The following is an 18,549-nucleotide window of genomic DNA, read 5'->3' on the forward strand; positions in this document are numbered from 1 at the left end:
TATAATCTTAAATAAATTATATTCAATGAACAATTGTGTCACTGGTCCAGTCCCTCCAGAAAAACGCGATTATGCGATCGCATAATTCAATGCATAATCAGCCAAAGTCCGCATATTTATGCGGGGACCACATTTTTTCAAATACGCCGCACTTTCGCCGCAGTTTTTGCAAGTTCCTGCAATTTCATCGCATAAAATTGCATAAATATCCCGCATATTCCATCGCGTTTTAAAAAAAAAAGTGCCACATAATCAAGGATTTTTGCCCGCAACAATCACAAAAAAACTCACAAACATTTTTCTGGAAGGACTGACTGGTGTTACTTTGTGTTTTTTGGTCATGTGAAATCAAAAGTGTCACATTTGAGTTGAATTTTAAGTGAAATTGTTATTCCAAAAGTGGGCGTTTCTGTAGAATGACTTATGTATTTTCTGCAGTATTAATATTAGCTTTTAGTTCTGTGAGTTCACAGAGTAAACCATATATCTAATTGACATTGTATAAAATCAGACAAAATGGTATATCAGCATGAAGATTTATTCAAAACCTTCACTCATCACCTTTCATTAAGTATAAGAAAACTGATGTTGTATGACAAGATTCTGTCTGCATGTTGTTACTAAATTCTCTGGCTTGGGTCTATGATGATCATCTCCTGACTGCTCACCACTGTGGTCTCAGCTCTGGAGTTCCTCTGGACAGAAGCAAGAACGTCTCTCCCTGTGTACAATACATGGCAATGGTCAGTTGCTGTAAGACTTGAGGTTAAGACACAAGATGATGTCAGAGATCATTTACTTTGTTTGATTTCCATACCACAAACCATGCTGTTCCTGTATAACCCTTGAAAGTCATGATCTATTTAGCTTCCTGGATTTATTTTAATCAAAAACACAGCTAACATGCTTAGACTAACACTGTATTGGTGGTGTATCTATCATCAAAGCGAATACTGTAGTCTACTACTTACTCTTTCTTGAGCACCGAGGTTCACAGTTATTTGCAGGAGAGGGTTGGCACACAGCTGTGTTGCAGTGGATGTATACCTGGTCAAAAACAAATGTATTGTTGGAAAATATGTAGATACGTTGATATTAAAAATAGTATGAAAACTAAACTAAAACCTTTTTTTTTAAATAGGCTTGTTGGATCATATACCTTTACTTGGAGAGGAACCATAACCTGTGGATCTGAATTGTGTTTCCTAGCGCTGTTCACGGGGTTACTGGGACTTCCAGTACCTACAAATGTGAACATCTTAAACACAAAACGTCTGTAGTGGCTTGGGAACTGGAGACCTGATAAGGCACCGACAGGGATCAGGGCGGTCATGTAATGGTCATCACGGTATGGGCAGCTGTAGCAAGAAGACAAAGTGAAAAGTTGGGACTTAGTATAAATATATTAAAAAAATATTATAAATGCCTATTTCAAGTTAAACCATCAATATAAATACCCATCAATCAGCAAGTCCCACTGAGGAAAACTATAAGGGAAGGGGTCAGTAGTTGCCCAGCATCTTCCAAGAGTCAAGACCAGGTTGGGATCAGTCCTCTCCAGAATTCGGATCTCAACGTACACAGGATCCCTGAGCACCTTTTTGACGGGGTAGTCGGAATCCAGGTAAAATGAGCTGTAGGCCACATCCTCTGCTCAAAGAGAAAACATTGATTGGTGATGCAGTCACCGCCAAATGAGACTATAACTGCACAGAATATCTCCTTGACACTAACGTTCGAAACAACCCTTGGTAGTACATATTCCGTTGCCCAGCCTCAGCTCCACGTTCAGTGGTCCAAGAGCAGCAACTGGGGGTGGTGGAGGGACCAGTTGAACCTCAATGATCAGAGCCTCAACTGAGATGCCAGTATATCTACACTGGCAAATGAGCCTGAGACAAGAAATAAGGGCTTTGTCAGTCAATCAGTCAGAAAACAATTTGAATGTAGTTTGGCTTGTAAAATATCCCAATGAACTAACGATAACCAATTGTAGAGAATTCAACAACAGTTCACTGTATTGTCTTGATACCATTGAATTGTCTGAATATTGAAGCCTTAGCCGAGTACTAGTCATAGTAGTAGTAATCTTTCATGTTGTGACAAGTGTAAAGAAAGAAAAACACATACTGAAAGCTGCTGTCTCTGGTAATGGCTCCGTTTTGTCCAATAGCGACTTCAAAAGAAGAGGACATCCTGTTCTGATAGATTATAACCCCAGGCTCCTCCTACAGTAAATTAGCAGTATTTTGGTCTTTATTACTACCCGACGAAAATTAATACAAATCAAATTTAACAGTCAAATGAGTCAACAACACTTACCATCATGACAGTGCCACAGGCAGTGACAGGGAACTGGTAGATGGCAAAAGCTGAAGTGGTGCCAACAGGATTGCAGTCTTGATCCCTTCCAAGCATAGTAATTGACTCCAAGTCGAGGTTTGGTAGGGTGGCGTCTCTCGCCACTACCACGATGAACTGGCCGTCCTTAGTGCACTGAAGAGTAACTGAGAAAAACTATTTATGAAGCAAAGACCCCAAATTGAAGTATCAGAGTAGGATATCCATCTAGTTCTGTGAGGAATAGAAACATACTTACCAGATTTTCCATAATAGCACATGCGTCCATCAAAGCAGCAGTTTATAGCATTACAGTGTGAAGTATCTATGTCAGGAGCTCCACACTGTATCTTGTACTGTTCAGCTACTTCACAAGAGTGAAATGCTTCTGTCGGCCGCTGAGGCTTCTTAGGCTGTACGGCCTGCTGAGGATTCTTCCGTGGAGGCAGTGGGGACTGCTGAGGATTATTCTGTGGAGGCTTCTGAGGAGACTGAGGCTGTGGTGACTGCTGAGGCATCTGAGGAAACTGAGGCTGTGGTGACTGCTGAGGTTTCTGAGGAAACTGAGGCTGTGGTGACTGCTGAGGCTTCTGAGGAAACTGAGGCTGTGGTGACTGCTGAGGCTTCTGAGGAAACTGAGGCTGTGGTGACTGCTGAGGCTTCTGAGGAAACTGAGGCTGTGGTGACTGCTGAAGCTTCTGAGGAGACTGAGGATGTTGTGACTGCTGAGGCTTCTGAGGAAACTGAGGCTGTGGTGGCTGCTGAGGGGCCTGATTGGGCCAAGACGGCTTTTTTGGAGGCTGCTTGGGTGTCCACTGAGGCCAAGATGGCTGGGGCTGCGATTGCCACGGAAGCGACTGAGGCAGCTGGGGTATAGGCGCCCACTCGAATTTATTAATCTCACTGTTATCCTCATTTAAAGCAAAACAACCAAGCAGGGCAACTGCCAGAAGACAACCGCAAATCAACTTCAATGCCATGGCTTCACAGAACAGAGTGATTCACAAAGAACACTAGGTGCTGTTAAAAATATGTTGTGAAGATGCTGGCTTTTATAAGGTATTGGCAATGTTGACTTGCTGATGACTCACATCATATTTGCTGCCCACACCTGCCAATCAAATGCTCCAGTAACTGGTTGGTCTGTGGTGATTCACTAAAGAGATTAGAGGTCATGCCAAAAAAAGTAAACTCAGAGAACAAATTACAGGAATTTCACACATCAGCACAACAGCATCAGGAGATACTAACAGTATGCATGATAACAAACTTACTATTATGTAAGAATCTATCCCAGTTGCTACAGACAGCACACTGATTGTTATTGGTTTTGAAAAGAATAAATAACAGCTTGTTTGTACAATTTCCACAAAAACCTTCACAGGGTCTGCATGACCTACAATGTGCAGGTCACATTGTATTTATGCAGCAGACCTTCATGTAGACAAAACAAATACCTGTTATCATCTTAAGTATATTTTACTTTTCTAAAAATGTAGACCATGATAAAGTTTCCTTCAACCTTTTTATATAACACACTACTGTTAATTAAACATAAAAAGCAGTTTCAAAAAAGTGAGTTTTGACTTTTGATTTGAACATGGACAGATTTGTGCAGTCTCAGATTTATCATTATATTCATGTCCAAACAGTTGTTTAGAATATTTACAGTTAACCTTTGACTTTCAAATATCTCCATTGTTATATAACTCAAACTTAGTTTTTTATTGAAGATATCTTTAATTTCTTTGAAGATATCTTTGATTTCTTAGAAGATATCTTAAAGCTATAGTGCATAGTTTCTGTCGCCTCCATGAGGATTTCTAAGTAATGATAATGCCACTGTTACTGCATCCACATGATACAAGCCTTCCGTAATCACACAAGAAAGTGCCCCCTCCTCCACACAGTTACTTGTAGCCAAGGAGGACACGGCGGATTAAAATAACATAATGGACTCTTCAGAAGAGGTAATTATTTTCACTCGAGTTTCTGCGCACAAAAGTCAGACAATTTTCTGAACATAGCCATTTAATACAGTACATGTAATACATATTGCACCTTTAATTATCCTTTTGGATATTTGCAGTTAAATTTTAGTCAAAATGAAATTGTAGATCTCTTGAACTGGAGTTACGACTATAGGGAAAACTAAAACATAATTTCATTTTCCTTTATCTACAAAGAAGTTATGAGTATCTGGAGTATTCTGGAATCATATAAATGTTTAAAAAAATATATGGCAAGCTTAAATTAATAATAATTAGTAGGGCTGTCAAAATAACGTGTTAATTTCGATTAATTAATCTGAGAAAAAATAACGCATTAAAAAAAATAACGCAGATTAATCCATTCCATATTGACCCGGAGCCGTTCTAGCCACCATTCGACTGTAAAATGAAGGAGGGAGACGAGAATGTGCTGCCTGGATCATTAATTGGAACATTTACTTGTAAAAATCTTCTTCCTGCCAACCCTGGCTACCGAAATCTGGTGCCACTGATATGTCTGCGCTTCTCTCTGATGCTCTGAAGACGATACAGGCAACACAAACACCGCTACACGTGACGCTAGTTAACACTATACTCCACAGCAGCTCACGTTAGCCTACCGCTAGCTAGTAGCTGGATAAACACGGTTACAATGCTGACAGCTAAGGATTCAACACCGGTATGTAACAATCATAGACTGTAAAAGAATTTCTAATAAGGGAAGAAGTTCCACTCTCTCATTACTTCCGACTTCTGAACTGGTTGCAGTGCCACCAGAGTTCTATATATGGGGCGCTCACAGGCCAGTGCAGAATGAATGGGACTCTATGGAGCTATACCCCTCTAAATCCACTTTTCTCAGGATATCATTTTTTGTCTAGTAATTTGAATGTTGTAATTGAAAGGGGAGGCTAAGAAAATACACACTGCTGGGTGTTAGATTTTTTTAAAGTGGCTTTTTTGTTCTAAACAGCCTTTTAAAATGTCAATGACGTCATACACATATACGGCCAGAGATACTGCTTTACGGCAAGCTCTGAGTCGCTTCCTTTGTTCTCTCGAAGCATCGACAACACAGCTGACAGGTTAGGCTCTCCCTGTTAATACACGTGCTAGAAAGAGGTTTTCTAATGTTTTAAAGACCACGCCGAAATATTCACTCTGACATTCTGGTTCTGCTTTGGATGCCGTCAAGCGGGATCTCCGATCGTAATTAGTCCTTCACTGACCAATCAGCATTCATTAGCAGAATGCTAGCGTGTTATGGGAAACAACAACTCAACCTGTAAGAAATCGAAAGGACACAAGTACTCGTTCATTCAACTTTTGACCTATAATCCATGTTGAACTTGCAAAAACTACAATCAAATCTGAGATTTCTCAACGACAATCAGGCGAAAGAGACACATTTAGCCGTCTAGCTCCATAGAGTCCCATTCATTTAGCACTGGACCGCGATGACCCCCAGTGGAACTCTGGTGGAACTGCAACCAAATTCGGTACAATGGGGCTGAATAGGGAGTGGAACGGCTTTCCGTAGACGGGCTTTGGTAACAATCTGTAGCTGCCGTCGGAGAAACAACACAGACGGTGCGTTCAATGAAACTGGTAAACTACAGCTTCGTGGTGCATTTGAAGTTATTGTAAATGTCCTTAACCATCTGGTGGTTGTTTTTGTCGTTCAACAGCAATTTACTAGTGAAATAAGTTATTGTTATTGTTATACATTATTATTAAACATTTCATTTTGACCATATGGCTTTAGCAATAAACAAGCCGTTCTTTAATGTCACCAACTGTTGTTTAGTACCCTTTTTTTTTCTTTTCTTTTTTTACTTTCTTAAAAAGTATCGGTTCAGGCACCATTAATTATGTATGCGATTAATTTCGATTAATTAATCACAGAGTATGTAATTAATTAGATTACATTTTTTAATCGATTGACAGCCCTAATAATTAGATTTTATATATCTACAAAAGTCATAAGGGTGTAAGAATAATAATTCAAGATATTTCCCAAAATAGTTTTTCTTGTTAAAATTCCTTTTAAGATATCTAGAATTGAATCACAGAAATCATCACATGAATGAATTTTGGAGATATCTGCAAAGTAAAATTTTCAGAGAAATAGCCTACTGGAAAAAAAGATTCTTGCCCATGACACAGAGAAAACAGATGAGGTTTGTTTGACGTAGCGGTCTCTGTCCTAGTAAAGCTATTATTTTTCTGCCCTGCAATTGTGTTGAAGTTACATTCACATTTGTGATGCCTTCAGTTGGATTTTGACCCTTCAGAAAGATAATATGAATATATCATTAACATATGAACGTTAAAATAGGCCAATCATAAAACTAATTTGGATAAATAATAACAGACTATCTCTTGTTTAGTCTGAATTGATATATTGACTTTGCAATTGCATTTTGAGTAACATAGTCCTATCTTAGTTTAAGATTAATTAAAATATCTTAATTGTGAGGAATAAATAGTAGCCTATCTTTGATTGAAATAGGACTATGTACAACAAAATTGGAAATAAATTGAATTTGCCTGTTTCGAAAGTTATCAGATAAAGCCCTAAAACAATTCCCAGTCATTGTCAATGGTACTGCCAAAGAAGTTCTAAAAAATATATTTTGAAAATATATAACCTATTTGGTGCTGCTAAACCAGTACGGATGTAATATATCTTTGGCTACTAGGAGCCCTGGAGCCGTTTTGCAAGTGAAAGTCTGTTCCAGCATCTCAGTGGTGAGCTCATGGATGTATTATGTACTAAGACCTGAGCTACACATTTTTAAAATACACAGGTTTTTTTTTCTTAACTTTAGCCTATTTTTAAATTCTTACAAACATGTGACATATAATTATAGAACAATTCGGCATCATACTCATTAAAGAATATAAGAAAGTCATTTTTCACTTTCAATGAAGCATTACAGTATAACAATATCTTATATTATGATGACACAACATAAGCATACTCAAGACGAAAGAGTAATTAGATAAACATTTAATTAAACAGACAGACCCAAGTCACTTTCGTCAAACCCACCAGACTCACCACCAGACCATTTCAATTTAAGTAATTTTATCATTGTGAAATACACTTCATTCAACGTCGACAGAAACAAAAATAAAACTATTAAAAGCCTTGTGGGTTCATCTTTCCACTGTTCCAACAATCAACACTCTGATTTGGTTAAAATAAACCCTTAATTCACCCATTTTCTGGTAAAAATATGCTGGCTCTATTCACGCTAAAAGTATTGTATATTTAAATGGAGTCTTGTGAGTTTGGCGATGGCAATTTTGGGGCTGCTTCTGGTTTCTGGCGCCGGCCCCTTCTCTTCTGAAAGGGAAATCGACCTCATCTTGGGAGGGTAGATTCACCTTCTCGACACCCATAGACAGAGTAGGAATGCCGCAGAACTGGCCGACACGGAAAGGGCCGAGCTGGTAATGAGGTCCATGAACGCATCGCCTTCATCGCATCCTTTTACAATAAAGCAGCTGTGAATATCTACATATATCTATAAAACATCAAAGTGCAGGTAAAATGATAAAAAAAAAAAAAAAAACACTTTTCAGCTACTTTTCACTACGGTGTAGTTTAATCTCGGTAAACCTTGCTAAATCCAGAATTTATCTGTCTCTTGATAAGTTCACAGACGTTGTCTTTCTTATTGACCTAGTTCACAGACTAAATCTGACCAGTTCACAGACGTGGTCCTTGTATGGATAATCTATTGTCACATCCAGAAGGGAAACCTAACACTGGAGTATAAAAATGTAATAGTTTATAAACTGCAATGTTTTATTATAAATTAAACTACTCAACAACAGCTGAAATAATCAGCAGTGTAAACACTTAGTTGATTGACAGAACTGTTTTGATCGTTTCCAGTTTCTAAAATGTAAGGATTTGTCTGCATTGAGTACTTTTACTTTTAATACTTTAAGTAATTTTTTCTGATGATCCTTAGATACATTTACTAAAGTAACATTTTTAATGCAGGACTTTTACTTTACAGAGCAGTGTGGTATTAGTACTTTTACTTAAGTAAAAGATCTGAATACTTCTTCCACCACTGGCAGGAGGCTGGAGCCATATTGATTTTCAGCCTTTCACAAAATGTACTTTGGCAAAATACTGAAGTTTGACATGTTGAGGGCAGGTAGACCTAACCCAGAGTCAACATAACTGTTTGTTGCCACTACTTTTTAAGTGCATGTTTGCCAAATAGTTATATATTTTTTTCTCACTTGCTTGAAGAAAAATTATTGATAACTTTTAAATGAACCTGATGATGCTATTACAGTTTTCATTTAATTTGGTACTTTAACCTCAGATTGATTTGTTTCAGCACATGGGCGGTTATTTCTGGGCACAGTAACATTTTATGCATTAAAAGAATGAATAATCTAAACCCAGCTAAAGATGCCATGTCAGAGCTGTAGGCATCTATTTTGGTCTGCAGCTGCAATGATTTAATTGGCTAAGGTCTGATGGGTAATGGCCAACAGAAAGGGCAGGAATGTAATGGCAGTAAACATGCTCACTGTACTATAAAAGCAGGTGCATATGCCCACCTTCCCTACAGCATCTAGTGAACTTGTGTATGCAATTTGTTGCTGTGAAGCCATAGTGATGAAGTGTACTGCAGTGTGCCTTGTGGTACTGGTCAGCTTATGCAATGCTCAATGGAACCCTCCTTCTAACAAGCAATCAGCACTTGCATACCCAACGGCAGTGAAAAAAAATCCTCACGACCCACAACAGACGAAGCATACATTTGAGAAGCCACTCAACTGGAAATACCCTGTAGTAGCCCCATCTGTTGCCCCAGTCGTGGTGCCTTTCGAGCTGAGATATCCTGTTCCTGCTGCAACTGTTGCTGTTGAGTGCAAAGAGAAGGTTGCTCATGTCGAAGTCAAGAAGGACATGTTTGGGATTGGCCAGTTAATCAACCCTGCCGACCTTTTCCTGGGAAACTGTGCTCCTGTTGCAGAGGACCCTGTTGCTAAAGTGTTGATTTTTGAAGTGGCACTGCAAGATTGTCAAAGCACATTAACGGTAAGCTGAAGATGCCAAAATAATACACTGCAATGAATATTAAGTCAAACTATGGTAAAATATGTTCATGTATGATGCTATTTTATTGCAATATATATTTATATATAATATTTATATCTCAACTAGATGAAAGAAGATTCCCTCATCTACAGCTTCACTGTGAACTATGTTCCCCATCCTCTGGGCATTGCTCCTGTGGTGAGGACTACCCAAGCTGCTGTAATTGTGGAGTGCCACTACCCAAGGTATGTAGACTATATGTGAAAGGTGTGGCAATACGAAGACAAACAAATAAATAACATTATACAACATAACGATCTTAAACTGATATGTAATCCATTACCCTTGACCTAAGCAAATCCAGTAACCATAGCTCACCAAATCTGATTAGCTTATTCGAACAGCAGATGGACATTGATGTGAAAATTACTTTAGTCTGCATTGTAATGAACATTTAATCATTCAGGAAGAAAAATGTGAGCAGCCTTGCTCTTGACCCCCTGTGGATCCCATTCTCTGCGGTTATGGTGGCAGATGAATTCTTATACTTCACCCTGAAACTCATGATGGGTGAGTTAAAAAAAACGATTTATCTGCAATTTTTAACTTCTCTGGGCCTGTGATTTGAAATATATATTTGTCAACAATGCTAAAATGTCATTATCTCCTTGCACAGATGACTGGCAAAATGAGAGGCCAAGCTATCAGTATTTCCTGGGAGACATTATAAATATTCAGGCTACCGTTAAGCAGTTCTTCCATGTGCCGCTCAGAGTTTATGTGGATAGCTGCGTAGCTACTCTGTCAACTGACGTGACCTCCACCCCTAGCTATGCCTTTATTGATAACTTTGGGTGAGTTAATTGAATTTTTTCTGTACAGTGAGAATACATGATCACAAACACTTTTGAGTCCATCACTAATGTTAATGTTTCTCCGCATGCAGGTGTTTGGTCGATGCTAGGATCACAGGCTCTGTCTCTAAGTTCATGCCTCGCGTTGCAGACAACAAGCTTCAGTTCCAGTTGGAAGCCTTCAGATTCCAGGGTGTTGCCAGTGGAATGGTTAGCATCTTCAAGACTGATTTAATATTTTCTGCTATAGTCTACATCCAATGCTGCGTAAAAACATCTAATAATAACCCTCTATTATTCCAACAGCTCTACATTACCTGCCACTTGAAAGCGACATCTGCTAACAATGGCATCGATGCTACACATAGAGCTTGTTCCTACATCAATAGGTGAGTCTGCATGTGTGAAAAAAGTGTGATTATGTGTGATACGGTATTCACTGCTTGCATCTCTCTTTCTTCCTAGTTGGAAGGAGGCCAGCGGAGTTGATGCAGCTTGTGGCTCCTGTGAATCTGGTTCATTTGGACCACCATCTGGTGTAGTTTTACCAGCTTTCCCTCCAGGTGGTGGAGTTCACGCTGGTGGCGGCTCAACTGGTTATGGCGGTGGCGGCTCAACTCAATATGGCGGCGGCTCAACTCAATATGGCAGCGGCTCAACTGGTGCTGGCAGCGGTTCAACTGGTGCTGGCAGCGGTTCAACTGGTTATGGCGGCGGTGGCGGCTCAACTGGTTATGGCGGCGGTGGCGGCTCAACTGGTTATGGCGGCGGTGGCGGCTCAACTGGTTATGGCGGCGGCAAACCTCATTATGGCGGCAGCTCACCTGGTTATGGAAGTGGCTCAACTGGTTATGGCGGCGGTGGCGGCTCAACTGATGCTGGCAGCAGCGGCTCAACTGGTGTTGGCGGCGGCAGCTCAACTGGTGCTGGCGGCAGCAAGAATATTCGTTGGAGAAACATTCGGGATGTTTCCCAAAGACAAAGTTTGTTAAAAAAAATTAATTGTCTAATTAATGTGATATTATATGAGGAAAATTGAACAGTCAACACATTAAATTACACTACTATTTTTATCAGAGTTGATATTATGTTGCCACTATCACAAGTTGGTACTGTATGTGTGCCTGTGTTGTAAGACAACCACAATGGTGCATACTATGACACGTCTTCTGTCTTTCTTCCTTAGTTTTCGAATGGGAAGGTCATGTCACCCTGGGTCCCATCCCCATTGGAGAGAAGGTGGTCACTTAACTGAAGTCCCTGCCATGGTTATGACCATCAGAATAAAAAAGTTTCCTTACTTCATAACTGTCTGTATGTTATTCAATTGCTTCTTGATAATAGTTCAGTTTAAACAAAGTAACCATATTTACTCACTTGATCAACATTTAACATAGGCTATCAAAACACAATTAAAGTGTAAGAATAAATAAGAAAATCATTTGGTAAAAGTTAAAGTTGTAATGGGTGTTACCCTCCATTTCATCACTGTTTATTGTTTGAATAACTTAGTGAATCCTGTTAAGTGTAAGGGGGGAAATACTACAGTATCCGACAGGGGCAAACGCACTGCAACTTAATGAAACACACGCAAATAGACAAAACACAAGCAAATTAAGAAAACACCTTCATTAATTTGACAACACATGCGCAGCATTTAGCAAACGCGCAGCAAATACACACAACACAACCAAATACGCATACGCGCTGCAAATACAGAAACGATGCAAAAAGAAAAGCATACAATCCCCGAAAACAAATGCATCACAGGTGATACTCAATCAGAAGAGACGTGTCTGTAAATTCCTGGTAATAAAAAGGCAGAGCGTTCTCTCCCCGAAAATCAAGCTGTTCCACATGGTGCTCCCCCTAGAGCCCTGGAGAACTTCCGTTGTGTAATATGCATTGTTTCTGTATTTGCAGATTTGGTTGTGTTGTGTGTATTTGCAGCGCGTTTGCTAAATGCTGCGCATGTGTTTTCTTAATTTGCTTGTGTTTTGTCTATTTGCGTGTTTTATTAAGTTGCAGTGCGTTTGCCCCTGTCGGCCACCGTACAATAGAATTGCACTTGTTCTGTCAGCTTTTCAGTGAGTGAGTGGACATTTACCGCCCCCGTGTGGCACAGGTGGTAAACTGCAGCTTAGCCATATACACTTCAGCACCACAGGCAGTAAACAGCTCCACACTGCGCCTGCTCAATATCACATGATACCGCCTAAAGTCTGAGGTGTGATTCACTGATTGATTGTCAATCTACAATCAGTGATAAATACAAATGGAGGAAAAGGGCAACCTTCAGCCTCTGATCATCTTAAACCAACGCCAATCTCAATTCAAAATATACCTAGCATATACAGTATGTGTTTTTATCTGAACGACAGTGTTTTCCGGGGGGAAAAGTATTAAGATGTTTGTATGGCTTATTATAGTGATTCTACTTACAAAAGTTATACATTTGAGATAGCCTACATGTCAGGTTAAATAGAATAAATATATGGATTGTATGTGATTAGACCTTCCATAATACCCTACATGGAATTGTATTAGACCATGTGTATTACTATTTTCATAATAAATCAAATATATACACACTGCACAGTGGCGTGTATTGTGTTAAATAGCCTGTATACCGTATGTGCACAGTGACACTAAAACAGTCCCCAATATGTTTTGTATCTTACCTGTGCATTTTTTTGGCACTTTGTACTCCTTTTTGCCCTGAGAATTTGCCAGTTCTTCATTTCAATATTTACCATTGCATATGCCATGCTTTCTGCCTTTGCTCATATGCCTATCGTTTGTTGGTTAATTTTCTGTAGCACTGTGCTCTCCTGCTGGCAGTACTTTCTCTTTTCTGTCTCAAGTTGACTGCCACAAGCGGGATGGAGGACAAATCAACTAAAGCTAAACAATAAACCATAGTCCATCTTACCAACAGTGGCTTGAATAATAGGCCATTGAAACGCAAGTATTTTCCGGGGAACCCCTGGATCCCCCCCAAAGGACCTCTCTAGTGGTCCCCGGACCTAACTTTGGAAAGCACGTTTGCTCTGTCTGCTTGTTTTCCTGTCAGTGTAATGTCAGTGTAAACACTTTACGAAAATAGTTTTTCTACGTCACTGTTTTTCTGCTTATCGAGCCTGCAGGCTCAAGCTGTGCCTGCATCCACTCAGGACAGCATACTTATAGGCCTACGGTATCGGCACCACTGACGTTATATCGTCTCTGCTCCACACCCCCTCCTCCTCTGTCTCTGCCTGTCTCCGCACTGCTGGCCCCTATCCGTTGTGTGACACAGGCAGCATCACAGCAGCAGACATTTGGCGAGGAAAAACACGGACTGCGGTCACATACTGCGCGCTTATGCTTCGCGTGGGCGTATCGGGGGGGAACAGGATTGTATGTTAATTTTCACGGCGTTGTGCACTGTCTCCGAAGAGCATTTCTTCCTTTGACACCCCCTCCCATCTGCTTGTGTGGATGGTTGACTGCAGATTTGATGTTGCTGAGCAGGCTCGTCTGATTGAAGGCTTGCGACCAGGGGGGCATCTGTGGGGCCGCAGGGAGAGAAACCTCTGTCCACGGCTGCGTCTGTCCTCTGCCCTGTGATTGTGAATGGACTGCGCTCCCCTCCGTGATTTTCTGCAGTCGCTCTGAGTCATTTGTGGAAGAAGATGGCGGACAGGGCTGAGATGTTTTCCCTATCCACTTTCCATTCCTTGTCTCCTCCTGGCTGCAGGTAAGAGCTACATAGAGCGACAGTGTGGGGGATAATGGGGGACGATGCTCACGGTTGATGAGTGGAAGAACTGACACTCAAGGTGATAAACATATGTATCCGTTTTGTTTTGATGACTGCAATAAAATACATTCCCTACCATGGGTAGTAGATATTTTGAATAACCTGCCGGCCTGCTGCTGCCTCCCTGCGATAGACCTGCAGCTAAAAAGGGCCGGTTGTTTGTGTTTTGGAGCTGATTCTTTCATTAAAGACAACTATTTTAAGACAACTTGTATTATTCTTCGAGTGTGAAGATGAGCAAATGGTAAATTAGATGACAAATGATTGATCTTAAGATGTCGCGACATGGGCACCCGCCTTGCGCATTCTCTGTGTGAGGCCCACGCCCTGTTGAGTCCAACCCAGGCAAGGGCATGTTGCTGAACAATGATTTACGGAAGTCTACTGATATTGACATTGTTTCAAACGTCTCTAATGTGACCTCTGCGACACACAATACGACAAATCTGCTTGCGTTTTCTTCTTGCCTAAACACAATTGTGAGTGGGATTCTACTGGCTGGTAGAGATCAATAACTTGTGCAGAATTAGTGACACAGTATTCTCTCTAAGGTTGTCCATGTTAGGTTAAACGACATGACATGGGGTTTCTTTAATTGTTTTTTGGATGTAAATTAGGCCTGGTAAGATGTGGAGTAATGAAACACTTTGGTGTGATTTGGATGAAATTGTGTGGAGGCTGCTGCAATATTCACATCTGCTTATGCCTTGAGGCAGATTGGAAAATGTTCCAGAAACATGATATATATTGTATTTCTAATACCATTACCATATGCAATAATGTCACGTCTACTACGACAAAAGGCCTTCATCTCTGTTACCAAATACAGTAGAAGAAATCCTATTAACAATTATTTGTAAAATGTTGTAAATGTCTTGCTATACTATTGTTACATTTTTATTTGTAAAAGTATGCATTTGATGTTGCTTAGAGCACCTCTTTGCACATATGCATATAGTGCTACAACATTTCATTGCCCCTGTGTCCTCCTCCACATGCCCAACAGAACGCAGAATGCAATCACATTAGCAAGCCAAGTCCCAGTGGATTTTATATCCACAACATGCACTCATGTGGGATTTAGTTACATACTGTAGCTTCATCTCATGGATGGATCATATCAGATCAATAGGCCTGTTTTTTTTTTTAGTTCAGAGCATAGAGCCAAGCTTTGGCCATTGCATCAATAATAGCATTGGTGAACAGCTAAAGTGAGCTAGTCTTTATTAATCTTTTATTTATTAGAGGAATAGTAGGGGTAACTCTTTTCTTTATGCAGTCTTTTCACCTGCTGATATATTGTGTTACTGATGTTTTAGTTTACTTCTCAGTGCTCAGAAATAAAGCCAGGTTTACAGATGACATGTAAAGAGCAGCTGCTTGCATCACTATATTAAGGGTTGAGACTGTTCTATTGCACTTGATTTTTTTGAATAATTTGTACATTCAAGAGCATACATATTATGCCTATTTGTTTAGCTATGAATCATGATTTCTGACTGTGAATACCAATAATTAACTTTGATGAAATATTAGTATTTGGAGCATAAGGAGATGAAATGTCCAGATATGTAGATTTGTTTAATGTAAGTACATTGCTCATTTAGTAATGGGTCCATTTGTTTTGTGTGTGTGTGTGTGTGTGTGTGTGTGTGTGTGTGTGTGTGTGTGTGTTTTCCTTCCAGTATGTTTATGTTGTGTCTATGTGTTGTTGTGTCTAACTGATTCATGGGTAAAACCACCAGTGGTGTGATGGTGTGGTACAGTAATCTGCCTTACATAACCTTAAACACTGTTTCCAATGGGCAACATAATCCATAAGTGAGCCCATCTTTCTCTCCTGAGTAGCAGAAATGTATGACAGACTATAATTTCTCCTGCCCTCTCAATCTTTCCACTGAAAAAACAAACCTTAAAAGGTACATATCAGCTGCATATCAGGTGCACTTTTCAATTGATGTAACCTCTAATTTGTGTTGTTGAGATATGTGAGTGTACTCATTTACAACATAAAATGAGGGACGTGGTTTCATATGGTGAAGTTAGGTAATCAATACTTCATTTTTCCATCAAGGCTTTATCTTACAGATACACTATATTTATATAGAAAAGAACTCCATCCAGGTCTGCCATGATTAAAGTAAATAAACCCCTGCTGTGGTTTGCTGAAACCTAAAACTAATGTGCTGATATATCAAAATGTGGGACTTAAGGTACCAATGACCCATACTTTAGAATTCATTGATTACATTTTGTAAAAGGATTGTTGTTGTAAATTTGCTAAGGCAGCATTCTTAATGCAGACTGGTGAGAGGTCATTTTTGGGGGGAGTTAGGCTGTATGCGGGAGGGTTGGGTTCGGAAAGCAGGTTCCATTTTGGATCTGGTTTCAAGATGGTTTAATGTGTTTAGCTTCAACAAATCACCTACTGACTATTTATGATCTTTTGTATTTTTAATGTAAACATTCATTCAAAACATTTCTTTTTTTAAATAAATTGTGGAGCTTAAAATGGATGAAAGCTAAATCTAAATGGATTCAACTACACTGTATATGATTAGTCAATTTGTTAATTAGTTGATCAACTCAAAATATATCAGCAATTGTTTAGATAATTGATTAATCATTAATCAATCAATAATTTTTTAAGCAAAATGGCAAAAATGCACTGGTAACGGCGTCTCAAATGTAGTAGGAGTATTTCCTGGTTTTCATAGTCTTCCACGACAATACATTGATTTTATTTAGAATTTCCCCAGATGATCAGACAGAACAAGAAATTTGAAGACATTGCCTTGAGCTCTGGGAAACTGGTATGGACGTGTTTCACTTCTTTCTGAGTAACTAAAGAATCAAGAAAATAATTGGTAGATTAATCAGTAATGACAATAATCTTTAGTTGCAGCCCTAGATTCAACAAAGGAGTTGAAAGCGTTTTTGATTTGATAAGATCATTTGATTCCAGATTCAGAAGATCATTTGATTCCAGATTCAGAATTGATATAATTCTGTCAAACCCCAGTTGTATTCAATCATAGTACTTCTATATTTTAAAACTAGACTTCTACAACCCCTACTACCCCCCCAGTGAATGGTGGGTATGGTTACCATGGGTAAGAGGCTTAACTCAAACACAGATTCATTTTAGCTTAGGCGTACCATCTCTGCCTCCCCCATGCTGTCTTCCGTATCTCATCTCTCTCTCCCTCTCTCTCACACTCTGTGTACAACCAACACTTGGCATGTTTTTACATGTCAATCTTTGCAGTGGCTTGTTGCTACAGCTGTGTTTTTCCAGTCATCATATTTAAGCAGTTAATGTGACTTGTTTTCCATCAGTATGACGCCAATGAATGTTTCCTATCAGCAGCATTTGCTTTACATCGGATGACTTCATCAATCCAAAATACAGACAAATCAACATGAAATGATCAGCTCTGAGATGCATCATGTCCGCCTTTGGTTCAAAGATGGCGTTAGCATCAGGTTTGGATCTGACACAGACAACAGAGAGTGCCTCATTAGGTTAAATGTATGACTCGTGTGTGGGTGTGTCTCTACATTACTGATGGTGGGTGAAAAGCCTGGGAAATTGATCGCGTTAACGAGTCAGAAGCAGCCACATCAAATGTCCTTGGCTTTTCAAGATGATGATGTCACCGTGGAGCAGGTGCTGATGGTTGAAAGGCAGCTTAATTACAGACGACACCCTACCGACCCCCCCCCTTTGTATCTGTATCTATTTTAATATTTTTATCAGTTTTCTTCTCAGATTCTTATTTTTGTCTTATTTCATTTTTTGACTATGGACATCCATTCTACTGTACTAGTTTTACATATATACAACTTTATAGGCATTTGTATTCGTTTTGATTGGAGTCACTGGGGTTATTTAAGGAGTAGCTATACAGTATCAGGTTTAGCTGTGGAAGTAATGAATGAAACTTTTTTTTAATTAATGGTCAATAAAACATCAGAAAATAGTCCATCACTATTTTGTAGAGTCCAAGGTGACATCTTCCAATGTCTTCTTATGTCTGACAAAGAGTCCTAAACCCAAAAAAGACTCAATTTACTATAATGGTTGACAAGGACAAAACTGCAAATAATCACATTTAAGAAGTCACTGGACAAGTAAAAGGGGGCTTAACTCAGTGAGGCAGTTGAGATTTTATTTTCAGACAAAAAAGGACACCCTGCATGCATGAACATGCAGTCAGTGTGTATACAGAATTAGACAAGCAAAGATGACATTGTGCTGGTTTGACAATTTCTGGTCCGGACTTGACAGGATCAGAGGTGGCAGAGAATAGCTGTTAGTACAAATGTGGGCTGGAGAGATTGTTTGAGAAGGGCAGGGAGAAAACGAAAAGAAGGTGCTGAAGACACACAGAGGTGGTTGCAAAACCTCAGCAGTGCCAGTGAATCTGGGTGTGCCATTGCAGCAACCCGACTGGTATCAGTGAATGGTCATTTTGTACTGAC

General features: G+C 39.7%; 3 protein-coding genes across 4 annotated transcripts in view; 2 read left to right on the plus strand and 1 right to left on the minus strand.

The window, feature by feature from the left end:
• Nucleotides 1-507: 507 nt before the first annotated feature.
• On the minus strand, nt 508-3,331 carry LOC144522042 (zona pellucida sperm-binding protein 4-like). The gene is made up of 8 exons (XM_078256812.1): nt 2,600-3,331; nt 2,323-2,507; nt 2,131-2,228; nt 1,735-1,892; nt 1,458-1,650; nt 1,160-1,358; nt 972-1,047; nt 508-721 (listed from the first exon to the last, which is right to left on the minus strand). Exons 1-8 carry the CDS (start codon nt 3,318-3,320, stop codon nt 621-623), a joined length of 1,731 nt encoding a protein of 576 aa, XP_078112938.1. The 5' UTR covers nt 3,321-3,331; the 3' UTR covers nt 508-620.
• A 1,991-nt stretch (nt 3,332-5,322) lies between these two features.
• On the plus strand, nt 5,323-11,570 carry LOC144522044 (zona pellucida sperm-binding protein 3-like). 2 transcript variants are annotated; one of them, XM_078256814.1, is made up of 9 exons: nt 5,323-5,939; nt 9,058-9,408; nt 9,535-9,653; nt 9,875-9,978; nt 10,085-10,262; nt 10,355-10,472; nt 10,569-10,651; nt 10,728-11,245; nt 11,449-11,570. In XM_078256814.1, exons 1-9 carry the CDS (start codon nt 5,931-5,933, stop codon nt 11,511-11,513), a joined length of 1,545 nt encoding a protein of 514 aa, XP_078112940.1. In that variant the 5' UTR covers nt 5,323-5,930; the 3' UTR covers nt 11,514-11,570. The 2 variants fall into 2 exon arrangements, with proteins under 2 accessions (XP_078112940.1, XP_078112939.1); XM_078256813.1 differs by having other exon boundaries at nt 5,323-9,408.
• A 2,019-nt stretch (nt 11,571-13,589) lies between these two features.
• Nucleotides 13,590-18,549, plus strand: part of mapk8ip2 (mitogen-activated protein kinase 8 interacting protein 2) — a 28,470-nt gene continuing 23,510 nt past the window's right edge. The window contains exon 1 of the mRNA XM_078256815.1: nt 13,590-14,001. Within this exon, the coding sequence (XP_078112941.1) occupies nt 13,937-14,001 (65 nt within the window). The 5' untranslated portion in view covers nt 13,590-13,936. The remainder of the gene's footprint in view (nt 14,002-18,549) is intronic.

This window comes from Sander vitreus, chromosome 8, assembly GCF_031162955.1.
Source record: "Sander vitreus isolate 19-12246 chromosome 8, sanVit1, whole genome shotgun sequence".
Taxonomy (NCBI): Eukaryota; Metazoa; Chordata; class Actinopteri; order Perciformes; family Percidae; genus Sander; species Sander vitreus.